General features: G+C 39.7%; 1 protein-coding gene across 1 annotated transcript in view; it reads left to right on the top strand.

The window, feature by feature from the left end:
* Positions 1–12,583, top strand: part of LOC105994773 (nuclear receptor coactivator 2-like) — a 208,135-nt gene that overhangs the window by 162,018 nt on the left and 33,534 nt on the right. Inside the window, exons 3-4 of the mRNA XM_013028416.1 lie at positions 1,604–1,708; positions 6,844–7,016. Of these exons, the coding sequence (XP_012883870.1) occupies positions 1,623–1,708; positions 6,844–7,016 (259 nt within the window). The 5' untranslated portion in view covers positions 1,604–1,622. The remainder of the gene's footprint in view (positions 1–1,603; positions 1,709–6,843; positions 7,017–12,583) is intronic.

Raw genomic sequence — 12,583 nt, 5'->3', positions numbered from 1 at the left:
TTCTTTCTTTCTTTCTTTCTTTCTTTCTTTCTTTCTTTCTTTCTTTCTTTCTTTCTTTCTTTCTTTCTTTCTTTCTTTCTTTCTTTCTTTCTTTCTCTTTCTTTCGTTTGTTGTGGGGCTTGAACTCTAGGCCTGGGTGCTGTCCCTCAAGGCGAGCACTCTACCACTTGAGACACAGTGCTACTTCCGGTTTTCTGGTGGTTTATTTCAGATAAGAGTCTCAAGGAGTTTCCTGCCCAGGTTGGCTTTGAACTGTGATCCTCAGATCTCAGCCTCCTTAGTAGTCAGGATTACAGGTGAGCCACCAGGACCTAGCTTAGTATTTCATTTTTGATAGTGATGACCAGTGTGATTACACTGATTCTTTTGTCCTTAACTTTCTTACAGAAAGGAATTCAGTAATCTGGAGCTGTAATGATTCTCCCTGCCCATAATCAATTGTTCCCCTGAGTTTTTGAGTGCATTAAAGACTATTGGTGAGGACAGCTAGAATCAACTGAGGGATTTGAGGGGGGAGGGTGCAGGTGAGATAATGGAATGTGACAAAGCAAACCATGGTGCATTGTGCAGGAAGGATTCTAACTTCCAAAAAGAGAGGGCAAAGGAACCAGACATCTGTGGCTCACACCTGTAATCTTAGATACTCAGGAGGCTGAGATATGAAGATCCCTGTTCAAAGTCAGCCTCGGCAAGAAAGACCATGAGACTCATCTCTAATTAGCTACCAAAAGGCCAGAAGTGAAGCTGGGCCTGCAACTGTAGCTACTCAGGAGTCTGTGATCTGAGGATCGTGGTTCAAAGCTAGCCTGGTCAGGAAAGTCCATGAGACTCTTTCAAAATAAGCCAGAAGTGGAGCTGTGGTCAATGCTAGTCTTGAGCACAAAAGCTCAGGGATAGTGCCAAGGCCTTGAGTGTAAGTCCTGGGATCAGCACAATGGGAGGGGAAGAAGAGAGGTGGGGGAGGAAGGAGGAGGAGGAAGAAAGGGCAAGAGATCCAGTCATGTGAGCCTTCTAAGGGAAGCTGGAAGAGAGAGCCTCCATTTTGAGGAGTACTATTTAAGAATCCTTGCACAGGGATCCGGGACAACACATGGGTGTCAGATCTACTAGCTAAATTTAGAAGCCTTCAATTTAGAATTATAGCACTGCCTCTTCCCTAGGTGAACTATTACAGCACAAACATGACATTGGCCAACCCAAAACAGAGACTGGGAGGAGCCCCTTACAACACCTGTAGTTTCCACATAGTACAACAACGCCCCTGAAACTGCAGGCTGCAGCCTAGGCCTAGTCTAGCAGAAAGCAACTCATGGTGCTTTTGTAATCCAGCTCCTGTCTAAAGAGTCTGGACTCACTGAGGTAGGCTGGTTTGTTTCATGTTATTAACCTTTCCATTTGCTTAACCTTTTAGGCAAGGTTAAACAAAATAAAAGACAACTTTGTAAGTACAAATTATACAAGCACATATAGCAAAACAATGTGTTAATTGCTTTGTTACTGTTGTCAAATTTCTGATGAAAGTCAAAGTTGTTTGTTGACAAAATGATCAGACACTTTATCAACAGCTCATTTACTCTTTCTTTTTCCTTGTTTTCTTTTATAGTTGCTGATATGTGTTCAAGATGAGTGGGATGGGAGAAAATACCTCTGACCCATCCAGGTCAGAGACAAGGAAGCGAAAGGAATGTCCTGATCAGCTTGGACCCAGGTTAGAGTCTTACTTTTTAAAAAATCAGTATTAACAGCCGGGCACTGGTGGCTCACTCCTGTAATCCTAGCTATTCAGGAGGCTGAGATCTGAGGATCATGGTTCAAAGCCAGCCCGGGCAAGAAAGTCCATGAGACTCTTACCTCCAATAAACCACCAGAAAACTGGAAATGGCGCTGTAGCTCAAGTGGTAGAGCGCTCGCCTTGAGCTGAAGAGCTGAGGGACAGCGCCCAGGCCCAGAGTTCAAGCCCAATGATCGACCCAAAATAAAAATCAGTATTATTTATGAAAGGACCCATTACATCCATCTGAGGGGATCATGCAGAAGCAGGCAGGCACAGGAGAAAGAGTATTACAAGGTTTATTAGAGGAGCCATATTTGCCCCGGAGAGAGAGCACATGGCGGCCTCCACTATCCAAGTATCAGGAGGGTCTTGGGGTAGGAAGTGAGGTGATGGGAGTTCAGGTGGGGTCGGGGTTATTTTAGCATTTACTACTAATTCAAATACCATGTTTGGTTTTTCTCCTTTACAACTGAACTTCTAAATATTGTAGTAGCAGTAGCTTAAATTTCAAATATACTAATCAGTTACCGATTTTATTTTTCTTTACACTCAGAAGAAAACCATATGCTTTTTTTGTGTGTGCTGATCCTGGGGTGTGAATTCAAAATCTGAGCACTATCCTTGCACTTCTTTTGCTCAAGGCTAGTGCTCTACTACTTGAGCCAAAGCTTTACGGTTTTTTGGATTTGGGGATTTTATTCTTGGTAGCTTTTTGGAGATAGGAGTCTCATAAACTCACCTGCCCAATCTGGCTTCAAAAATCCTGCTTCTCATATCTCAGCCTCCTGAGGAGGTAAAATTATAGTCATAAGCTACTGTTCCTGGCTAAAAAATGATATACTGCTTTTTTTTTTTTTTTTTGTCATTTGTGGGGCCTAGTGCTGAGCTCTTTTGCTCAAGGCAAATGCTCTACCACTTTGAGCCACAGCTCTACTTCCAGTTTTCTGGAGGTTAATTGGAGATACGAATCTCACAGACTTTCATGCCCAGTCTGGCTTTGAACCACAATCCTTAGATCTCAGCCTCCTGCATAGCTAGGATTACTGGCATGAGCCCCGGGTGCCCTGGGAAACTGTATACTTTTTGATGCCCCTCTGTACTTTTATAGTCAGTTCATTTGCTCTATAATCAATGTATGTTTTCCTCTTACGTCATAGAATGTTATGAGAAATCCTGTAGTGGGCTGGGAAGGTGGCTCAGAGGTAGAGTGCTTGCCTTGCATGCATGAGGCCCTGGGTTTCATACCTCAGCACCACATAAGCAGAAAAAGCCGGAAGTGGCACTGGCTCAAGTGGTAGAGCACTAGCCTTGATTTGAAGAGCTGAGGGACAGTGCCCAGGCCCAGAGTTCAGACCCTACGACCAACAAAAAAAAAAAGCACAGTATGGAGGTTGGTGGTGTGGCTCAAGTGGTAGAGCACCTACCTAGCAAGTATGAAACCATGAGTTAAACCACAATACTTCAAAAGGAAAGATAAGGGGACTGGGAAGGTGGCTCAGTGGTAGAGTATGCCTGAGGCCCTGGGTTTGATTCCTCAGCACCAAATAAGCAAAAAAGAAAAAAGCCAGAAGTGGCACTGTGGCTCAAATGGTAGAGTGCTAGCCTTGAGCTGAAAGAGCTGAGGGACAATTCCCAGGCCCAGAGTTCAGGCCCCATGACCGGACCAAAAAAACAAAAACAAAAAAACAAAAGAAAAGATAAGGATAAAAAAGAAATGCTGTAGTAAAATGATTTGCTGTGTTTTATGCTGCATTGTTTTATTTTCATTAGAACAGATTGTAGGTCTTAAGTGCAAAAAAATTTTTAAGCAAGTATGGATGATAGTGAGAATTGTTAGACTCTCCATGCAGGCTAATTTGGCTTTATCAGAATTATACATGCCTATCCTCATTGTGTTGATTTTTTTTTTTTTGCTTTGGTTTGGTTTTGATTTTACTTTTCTGTTATTTTTGTGCTGGAGCATGAACTTAGAACCTGTCACTTAGTGTTAATTGGAGAGAAGCATCTCATAGCCTTTCCTGCCCAGGCTGATTTTGAACCATAATCCTCAGATCTCAGCCTCCTGAGTAGCTTCGGATTAAAGGCATGAGCCACTGGCATTGGCAATATCCTGTTTTATCCTAGCATTTTTCCTTCTAAGAATTTTTCTATGATACACTTCTGTAAATGCAAAATATATATGTGCCTGTAATCCTAGATACTCAGAAGGCTGAGATATGAGGATCACAGTTCAAAGACATCCAGGCAGGAAAGTCTGAGACTCTTATCTCTAATTAACTACCAAAAAAAGGCAGAAGTAGAACTGTGGCTCAAGTGGTAAAACATCACCCTTGAGCACCAAAGCTCAACAGCATCCAGGCATTGAGTTCAAGTCCCAGGATCAGCGTATGTGCACACGTGCATGCATACACATACACACACACACACACACACACACACACACACAAGTGATTATAAAATAAAAAGAAATAGCCAGGTGCTTGCGGCTCATACCTGTAATCCTAGCTACACAGGAGACTGAGATCTGAGGATCATGGTTCAAAGCCAGCCTGTGCAGAAAAGCCTGTGAGACTCTTATATCCAATTAAGCACTAGAAAACCAGAAGTGGTACTGTAGCTCAAAGTGGTAGGGCACTAGCCTTGACCAAAAAAGCTTAGGGACCATGCCCAGCATCTGAGTTCAGCCCCAAGATGGACAGACAGACAGACAGACAGATGGGCAGGAGAAAAGGAGAGAAAACTGATATTTAGAGACAAATATATAGAAATATATTATGAATTGCAAAATTTTTTTATTAATATATTCAATTACATATAAAAGAAGCAACTGGGTGCCAGTGGGTCATACCTGTAATCCTAGCTACTCAGGCGGCTGAGAGGATTACGGTTCAAAGCCAGCCCATGAAGGAAAGTCTGTGAGATTCTTACCTCCAATTAAACATCAGAAAGACAGAATGGGGGCTGGGAAGATGGTTCAGTGGTTGAGTGCTTACCTTGCATGCATGAGGCCCTGGGTTCAATTCCTCAGCACCACATAAACATAAAAAGCCAGAAGTGGCATTGTGGCTCAAGTGGTAGAGTGCTATCCTTGAGCTGAAGAGCTGAGGGACAGCGCCCAGGCCCAGACTTAAGGCCCCCACGACCGACCAAAAAAAAAGACAGAAGTGGAGCTGCGGTTACAGTGGTAGAATACTAGCTTTGAGCACAAAAGCTCAGGGTAGTGCCTGATTCCTAAGTCAAGCCCCAGAACTGGCAATAAATAAATAAATAAAATTCAAGCAGCTTCTATTTTATTAAACAATTCTTTTAGTGTTTTGAATATCATTTAGTGGGTCTTTCACTGTACTTGTACAAAACAATTATACAGTTATATCTGAGTTTGCTATTCTATTTAAATGAGATGATTTTGCCAATTTTGGTATTTTCCTTCTCCATTGACTTTTTAACTCTTTACTTGAATTTGGACCCTTTGAATTTCATATGTCATTCAGCTTGGACAGTTAACAAATATGCTTTATTAGTTTCACTTTTGCTGCCTGTTGTAACTTCTTGTATTATCTACAGAGGCTGCAGGATTTGATTACTAACACTTTTTAAAAGCCTATACAATTATAAAGATTTCTTTTTTAATATCTCAATGTTTTACAAGAAAGTCATTGCAATTTTTTATAACTGGGAATAATAGCTTTCTTCTTTTAGTTATCTAAAGTAAAATTTTTACAAATGTAACCTCCCTAGCTGGGTGTGAGTAGCCATACTTATAATCCTAGCTACTCAGGAAGCTGAGGTCTGAGAATTGCAGCTCAGAGCCAGCTCAGGCAGAAAAGTCTTGATACTCTGTCTCCAGGTAACTAGAGGCTTGACTCACATGGTAGAGCATGATCACAAGCCAAGTGAGAGTAAAAATCCCTGTTTGTTCAAACACCAGAAAAGGCATAAATAAATAAATAACATGTTAGCCAGGTGCTGGTGGCTCATGCCCATAATCCTAGCTACTCAGGAGACTGAGATCTGAGGACCATGGTTCAAAGTGAGCCTTCTTTATTTGAATAACAATAAATCCAGTTCCCACTTGTGTGAAACTTCATCAAGTAAGGACAGTATTGACCATAATCATGCAGATCGTGGTCGTGTAGAATCTGACAGCCCAGTGTGAGACAGTAGGCACATTGATTATTTAATTACATAAGTTATAAATATATAACTATGTAGTAGTATAAACTTAGGCTTGTTTTTTAATAGTTTTTTTTCCCCAGTCCTGGAGCTTGAACTCAGAGCCTGGGTACTATCCCTGAGCTGCTTTTGCTCAAGGTTAGTATCCTACCACTTGAGCCACAACTCCACTTTTGGCTTTTATTTATTTTTTTATTTTTGGTAATATACTGGAGATAAATGTCTCACAGGCTTTCCTGCCTGGACTGGCTTCGAACTATGATCCTCAGATCTCAGCCTCTTAAATTAGCTAGGATTACACATGAACCATTGGCACCTGGCAAGTGTAGGTTTTAAAGGGCATGCAATATTTTTGGACAACCTCCCTTTCCCCAGCCAAAGAACTTCTGTGTTTATATAGGTAGCTTTTATTTGTCATGTCTGTATTAAAATTGGTTTATCAGCCGGGCGCCGGTGGCTCACACCTAATAATCCTAGCTACTCAGGAGGTTGAGATCTGAGGATCACAGTTCAAAGCCAGCTCAGGCAGGAAAGTCCGTGAGACTCTTCTCTGCAGTAAACCACTAGAAAACCAGAAGTGGCGCTGTGGCTCAAGCGGTAGAGTGCTCGCCTTGAGGTGAAGAGCACAGGGACAGCGCCCAAGCCCAGGGTTCAAGCCCCATGACCGACAAAAAGTAAAATAAAATAAAATAAAATTGGTTTATCAGCTAGTTGCTGGTGGCTTCTGCCTAAGTGGAACTGTGGTTAAAATGGCAGAGTACTAGCCCTGAGCAAAAAAGTTCAGGAATAGCACCCTGAGTTCAAGCCCTAGTATGGCACAAAAAAATTTTTATTACATATTTTTTCATAATAGCTCAGTTTCAAATACATAATAAAAATGTGTTTCTTCTTTTTAGCCCCAAAAGAAATACTGAGAAACGTAATCGTGAACAGGAAAATAAGTATATTGAAGAACTTGCAGAGCTTATTTTTGCAAATTTTAATGATATAGACAACTTTAACTTCAAACCTGACAAATGTGCAATCTTAAAAGAAACTGTGAAGCAAATTCGCCAGATCAAAGAACAAGGTAAGAGGACTGAATTCATATATCTGAAGAGTTGAGTTGGTTTCTCTTTTTCCATGTATGAGAAGGCCCTTCAGAGTCTCTTTAATCCATTTCTTAGGCTTACATTATTGATGAGAAAATGGTGTCACAGTGTAAGATGAATGCAAGTATCACTTGCAGTGGTTTATAAATAGGCTTTATATAAAATTCAGCCATTCCCAAGACAGGGGACCGAGGTAAATTGGGATGATGTAACTTTTCATCTGCTAAACTCAGCTAGGAGCCCACTCATTCTTCTCCCCCACTTGGACTTTTCGAATCTTACACAGCAAGTGACTATCATAATTCTCAAGTGAGAGTAGGTGGAGATGTAAACCAGAAGTGAGGAAGTGAAGCACCTCTAGTTTCAGCTAGTCAGCATATTTGATTACGCCTGAGCCTCCACTGGTCTTGCCAATGGATTAGAATTACATATCCTGAATGACAAGAGGTTGGAAAGGCTATAATCACTAGGAAAAATTCTTTTGTGAAGTTAAAACACAGAACATGAACACTCTCTTCCAGTGGTTTTCTTTTTTTCCTGATCATTTTGTGCTTCTCTTCTTTGATATTTTTGCCTACAGAAAAAAGTAAGTAATATTTTTAAAAAATACATTTGTCTTGTGGTGCCAGAAATCAATCTTTATTGGGCATATATTAACAGCATCCCAGTGTTGGGGTGAATACAGGCTCTGAAGTATCTGTATACAAGTCTCCTGCAGGGCCAGGAATATCATTATCTCTCCTGTTTTCCAGTGCATCCTCTTGAAGTTCATGTTTTTTAATCTCCCTTTTATATAATATTCAAACAGGTAGACTTTAAAAGTATGTCCTCATTTTTATAGATTTGTGAGTCTCCAATTGTGCTATTAGTCATAAAATGCTGTTAGCATATTATCATAGCATTTTTCATTTTCATACATATTCTAATGAACAGAGTTCTATGTAGAAGAGTTTCACAAATAAAGGTCTGTCTTGTAAGAACTTACATACATTGGCCTGGGAATGTGGCTTAGTGGTAGAATGCTTGCCTCACATGCATGCTCTGGGTTCCATTCCTCAGTACCACATAAACAGAAAAAGCCAGAAGTGGCGCTGTAGCTCAAGTGGTAAGAGTGCTAGCCTTGAGCAAAAAGAGGCAATAAAAAAATAAATAAAAAGGGAACTTACATGCATATAGCATATACAGGACAATTTCTAATACCAGCCTACTCAGGAAACCAGTCTCACTTTCCTAGTTTCTTTAGCAAAGTTAACTCCATCAACATTCAAGTTTTCTTCCCTTAGTGTATTAGTTTCCCTTCCTCATTTTTCTCTTTTTCCCCTTACCAAAACTCTGTTTTAATTTTGTACCTTTATTCATTTAGGCTATAAATGAATGGATGAAAGAATATTCCTAGAACTCTTAGAAAAAAAGGTTTCAAGTCTTTTATGTCTTAACATAATCATACATGTATTTTTAACCACTGTGAAAGTCTTACATTGGTTTTTAAGGTTTTACAAAACCTTGGTAATTCCCCACTCAAACCATAAAACAGGTTAAGATGTGTCACGCTGGGCCTGTGCCATGCCTAAACTACTCTAGTGTTAATCATAAGGTGCATACCGCAGCCACCCAAGAAGCAGCAATAATAAACACCTTGTCACACTGTATTCTTTCAATCACGTGTCTACAGATTTGAAAAGCAGTCTAATTGGAAAAGGGAAGCAAACATTAAATAAAAATGAAAAGTACAAATATGCTTTTAACCTCATAACTAGTATTTCAGGAATGTTCCTTGTTTAACTCATGGTTTTTGTTTAGAAGGGCAAAATCACACCAGAAAATCATGTTGCCATCTACCTTTTGGAGCCTCAGCAAATTATTTCATCTCTGTGAGACAGTCTCCTCGGATTGTCTGAGGAAGCACTCAGCAAGAGCCTGTTACAATAAATGTTCATTAGCTGGTAGCTTTCTTTCTCACATGAAGCAGAAAGGCAGCTTTTCTCTCTCTTCCATGCTAACATCATCTGATAGTGACTTCTTCCTTCATATGGAAAGCGAAAGAAAAAAGGTTGAAGGGTGATTATCTTTTCTCCAGGGTCACTTAAAGAAATTAAATATTTTCTAGAGCCAGAGAACTGTGCATAGACTGTGCATCACTCACCACTGATGCTCTGGTTAGGCCTGTTTGAGTTCTCTCTCAATATGTTCTAGAGCAACACCTAAGTCAGGCTAAGCCATTCTGCCTGTTGCCCAACTGCTCCATCACTTCTGTTGCCAATCATTATAAATAATAAGTGAAACCCAACTTGCATCTTTCTACCATTATCCCAAACTTGGTATTTCAGCCTCACCTGTCACCTTGACTAAAACTAACTTGAGAGTTTATGAAAATATACCTAAGTAGTAAGTCCTTGTTTCAATACCAGTAATTAATAATAACAGTCTTCACTCATTTTTTGTAACTTTTTAAAGAGACTTAGATATATTCAGAGGCACCTCTATTCAAACTTAAATACAGAGGGGCTGTGAGGCCCCTGAGTTCAAGCCCCAATACCAGAAAAAAATGGTATGAGGGCACAAATTTCATCATAAAGTCCATTGATAACATATTATTGGTACATTTTCTTCATAAGTCTTTTGGCTTCTGTTTGCTTTGTTTAATGTTTCTGTATTTTGTTGATATGTGTGGTACATGGTATTTATGATCAAAATTCTATCTTAAGTGAATAGTATTGCATTTTGATTTACTTTTCACCATAATTTTCTTTTACCATTTCTGTTTGTGTGACCAATGCTAGTACATGAAATATGTGCAGACAGATTAGTAGGAAAGCCCACCTGGACTTTCGGGACCATATGTAGATGTGAACTAAATGAGTCAAATGCTTGGATTGACGATTGCTTTATAACTCCAATTTAAACAGTTGTGTAATATGTACACAGAAGGGGAATTGCCCTCCAGACCTATAAAAATGTTTCTTACCTGAGCCTTCTTACACTTAACAATATACTGAGTAAAGTGGAATAAACCTATTTTGCCTTTGGGGAGGCTGGGACCAGGAAGATTATGTTTGAGGTAAGACTGGGCTCCATAGGAAGACCTTGTCTCCAAAATGCACAAAAGTTTTCTAAATACTGTTTGCTTTTTAAACAGATTATTGAGAGCAGTTTTGTTCTTGAACTTATTATTCTGGTAAAACAAAGGAGAGTGAAATGTGACTATATTTGTAGTCTTTAGACCGAAGTGAATTTTCAGACTGAGATGGCTTACACAGTAGTAATTTATTCTACATGCAACTACTTTAACTGATCCTTCCAAGGCTTTTTTTTTCCAGTTTGGTGAATAAGGATGGGATGTGAAAAGCCCAAACCATAAATTTACTCTTGTAACAATTTATATCTGTACCTGACAACAGTACTGTCAACTGCACATTGTTGTAAGCAGTTTCTAGAACTTTTCATCTTTCATGACTAAAACTCAGAACCCCCTGCTGTTGTCCTCCGCCCAGCAGCTCTAGTAACCATCATTTATGTTCTGTTGATAGGAGTTGGATGATTTAAATACCTCATCTAAGTAGAGTCAAAGTGTTTATTGTTGAGTGATCTATGTGTTTGCTAGTGACCATCCTAATGTGTTTAAGGTGCTATCTCATGTGGTTTTGATTTGTTATTTCCTAATGCTTAATGATGATAAACATGATGATAACACATTTGGGGAAGAATAAGGTTCTACTACTACACTGCAGTGGAATGCCTGCTAGAATCAAATGCTAGAATATTAGACCTGTAGAAGTCTACTATTAGTACATAACAAAAACAATGAGAAAAAAATGAAGTTCAGTTCTAGAAACAGGGGTGGCATGTACTCTGGAAAGAAGGTTCTGGGGTACAGGAACCAGGTCCATATGAAGCTACTGGCACTAAGATCTCACTTCTAGACCTTGTACTTCATTTCAGCTATTTTATCCCCCAGCTTTCTACTGCATTAGACTTCCTTATTCAGATCCCTTATTCGGGGAAGGGAGATATGTTAAGTCTTTATAGCCTGCAATGGTAGTTGCCATGGGCGAAATGAGGCTCTGTCCCTCTCAGTTCTTTCATCCTTCTATGACTGAAATGTTTTACTCAGAAATATTTTAGTTTATGCCTTTCTGCTTAGAAAATGTTCACTTTTTGTTCCTCTCTGAGGCATCCCTGATAGAAGTGTAGGGGCCCATTTTTTAAGTGTTCCCTTCTCTCTGTACCCCTGGGTTCTTTTACTTAGAACTCTAGGAAAACAGGTTCTTCACTTGAGCTTTATAGTAGAAAAGTCGCGCCTTTCCAACTCGTGCTTTGCCATGCGTGCAAAAGTCCACTAAAAGTTGACCTCTGCCATTTTAGGCTAATATCCTAATTGTTGGATATTTTACTTCTGAATTGCTCTTATCAGCAATCAGGTCATAAATTGTATTTATATAGGTTTTCTGAGAAAGTTGTAGATTTCTAAGGCAGTGGATGGTAGTTAATACTTATTGACTAAAGACTCTAGATACCAACTACGTTTAGCCAGAGAATTGATTTTAATTTGACCCTTTTTTATTGTGGTAAGTATACATAGCATAAAATTGGCCATTTTGAAATGCATGGCTCCGTGGCAGGTACTAAGTATTCACATTGTTCTGCAGTCACCACCACTGCTCGTCTTCAATGAATTTACTGTTCTAGGTATTTCATGTTAGGGAAGTAATGCAGCATTTGTCATTCTGTGGCAGGCTTGTTTCATTTAGCACAAAGTCCTCAGCGTTCATTTGTGTTATAGCACTTGTGGCCTTCAATTGTGTTACCTGGCTAGGTAGAGGTGAGGCAGAATTACATAACTATTGTTGGTCTGAAGTGAGATGCTCCTTTTTGTGAATACAGCAGCCTACAGGAGGTATGACTGCCTCTATCTTGAGCCCAGAGTTTAGTATTAGGAAAGACTAGCCATGGATAAAGAAATTCAGTGCAAAATCTAACTCTAAAGGATATCAGGGCCCAATTTTCTTCAGTATAACAGAAGGTGTTCTCTGGTCTTTCAAGCTAGAAATAAAAACATAAGCCAGGGGCCATATACCAAGTTCTAGTAATACTTACTATACAGGTGTGCTATGAAGAAATAAATAAGCATTTTATATATTATGTAGATATTAGAAACTTACATTTATAGATATAAATAGCTATTATGTGTAGAAGAATCTTCTTGCAGAGAATCTTTGTCTAGTAGGCTCTCAGTGGATGTGAGTAGCCTTCTAGCTGAGGAGTGAGTCAGGACATGTTGAGACCAAGATAGAGCTGAGATTTTAATGATGGTTTTCTCCTATCTGTACCTTTTCCTTTCTTCTTCCTTTTGTTGCCAAATTCTTTACAGAATTAAGTTGCAGACATATTGCTTGTTTAAGAACTCAGATCTGGGGGCTGGGAAGGTGGCTCAGTGGTAGAGCACTTGCCTTGCATGCCTGAGACCCTGGGTTCGATTCCTCAGCACCACATAAGCAAAAAGAAAAAAGCTGGAAGTGGAGTTCAGGCCCCACGACCCGACCCAAAA

The sequence above is a fragment of the Dipodomys ordii genome, unplaced genomic scaffold, assembly GCF_000151885.1.
Source record: "Dipodomys ordii isolate 6190 unplaced genomic scaffold, Dord_2.0 Scaffold109, whole genome shotgun sequence".
Classification (NCBI taxonomy): domain Eukaryota; kingdom Metazoa; phylum Chordata; class Mammalia; order Rodentia; family Heteromyidae; genus Dipodomys; species Dipodomys ordii.
This window is presented reverse-complemented; position numbering and strand designations above follow the sequence as displayed.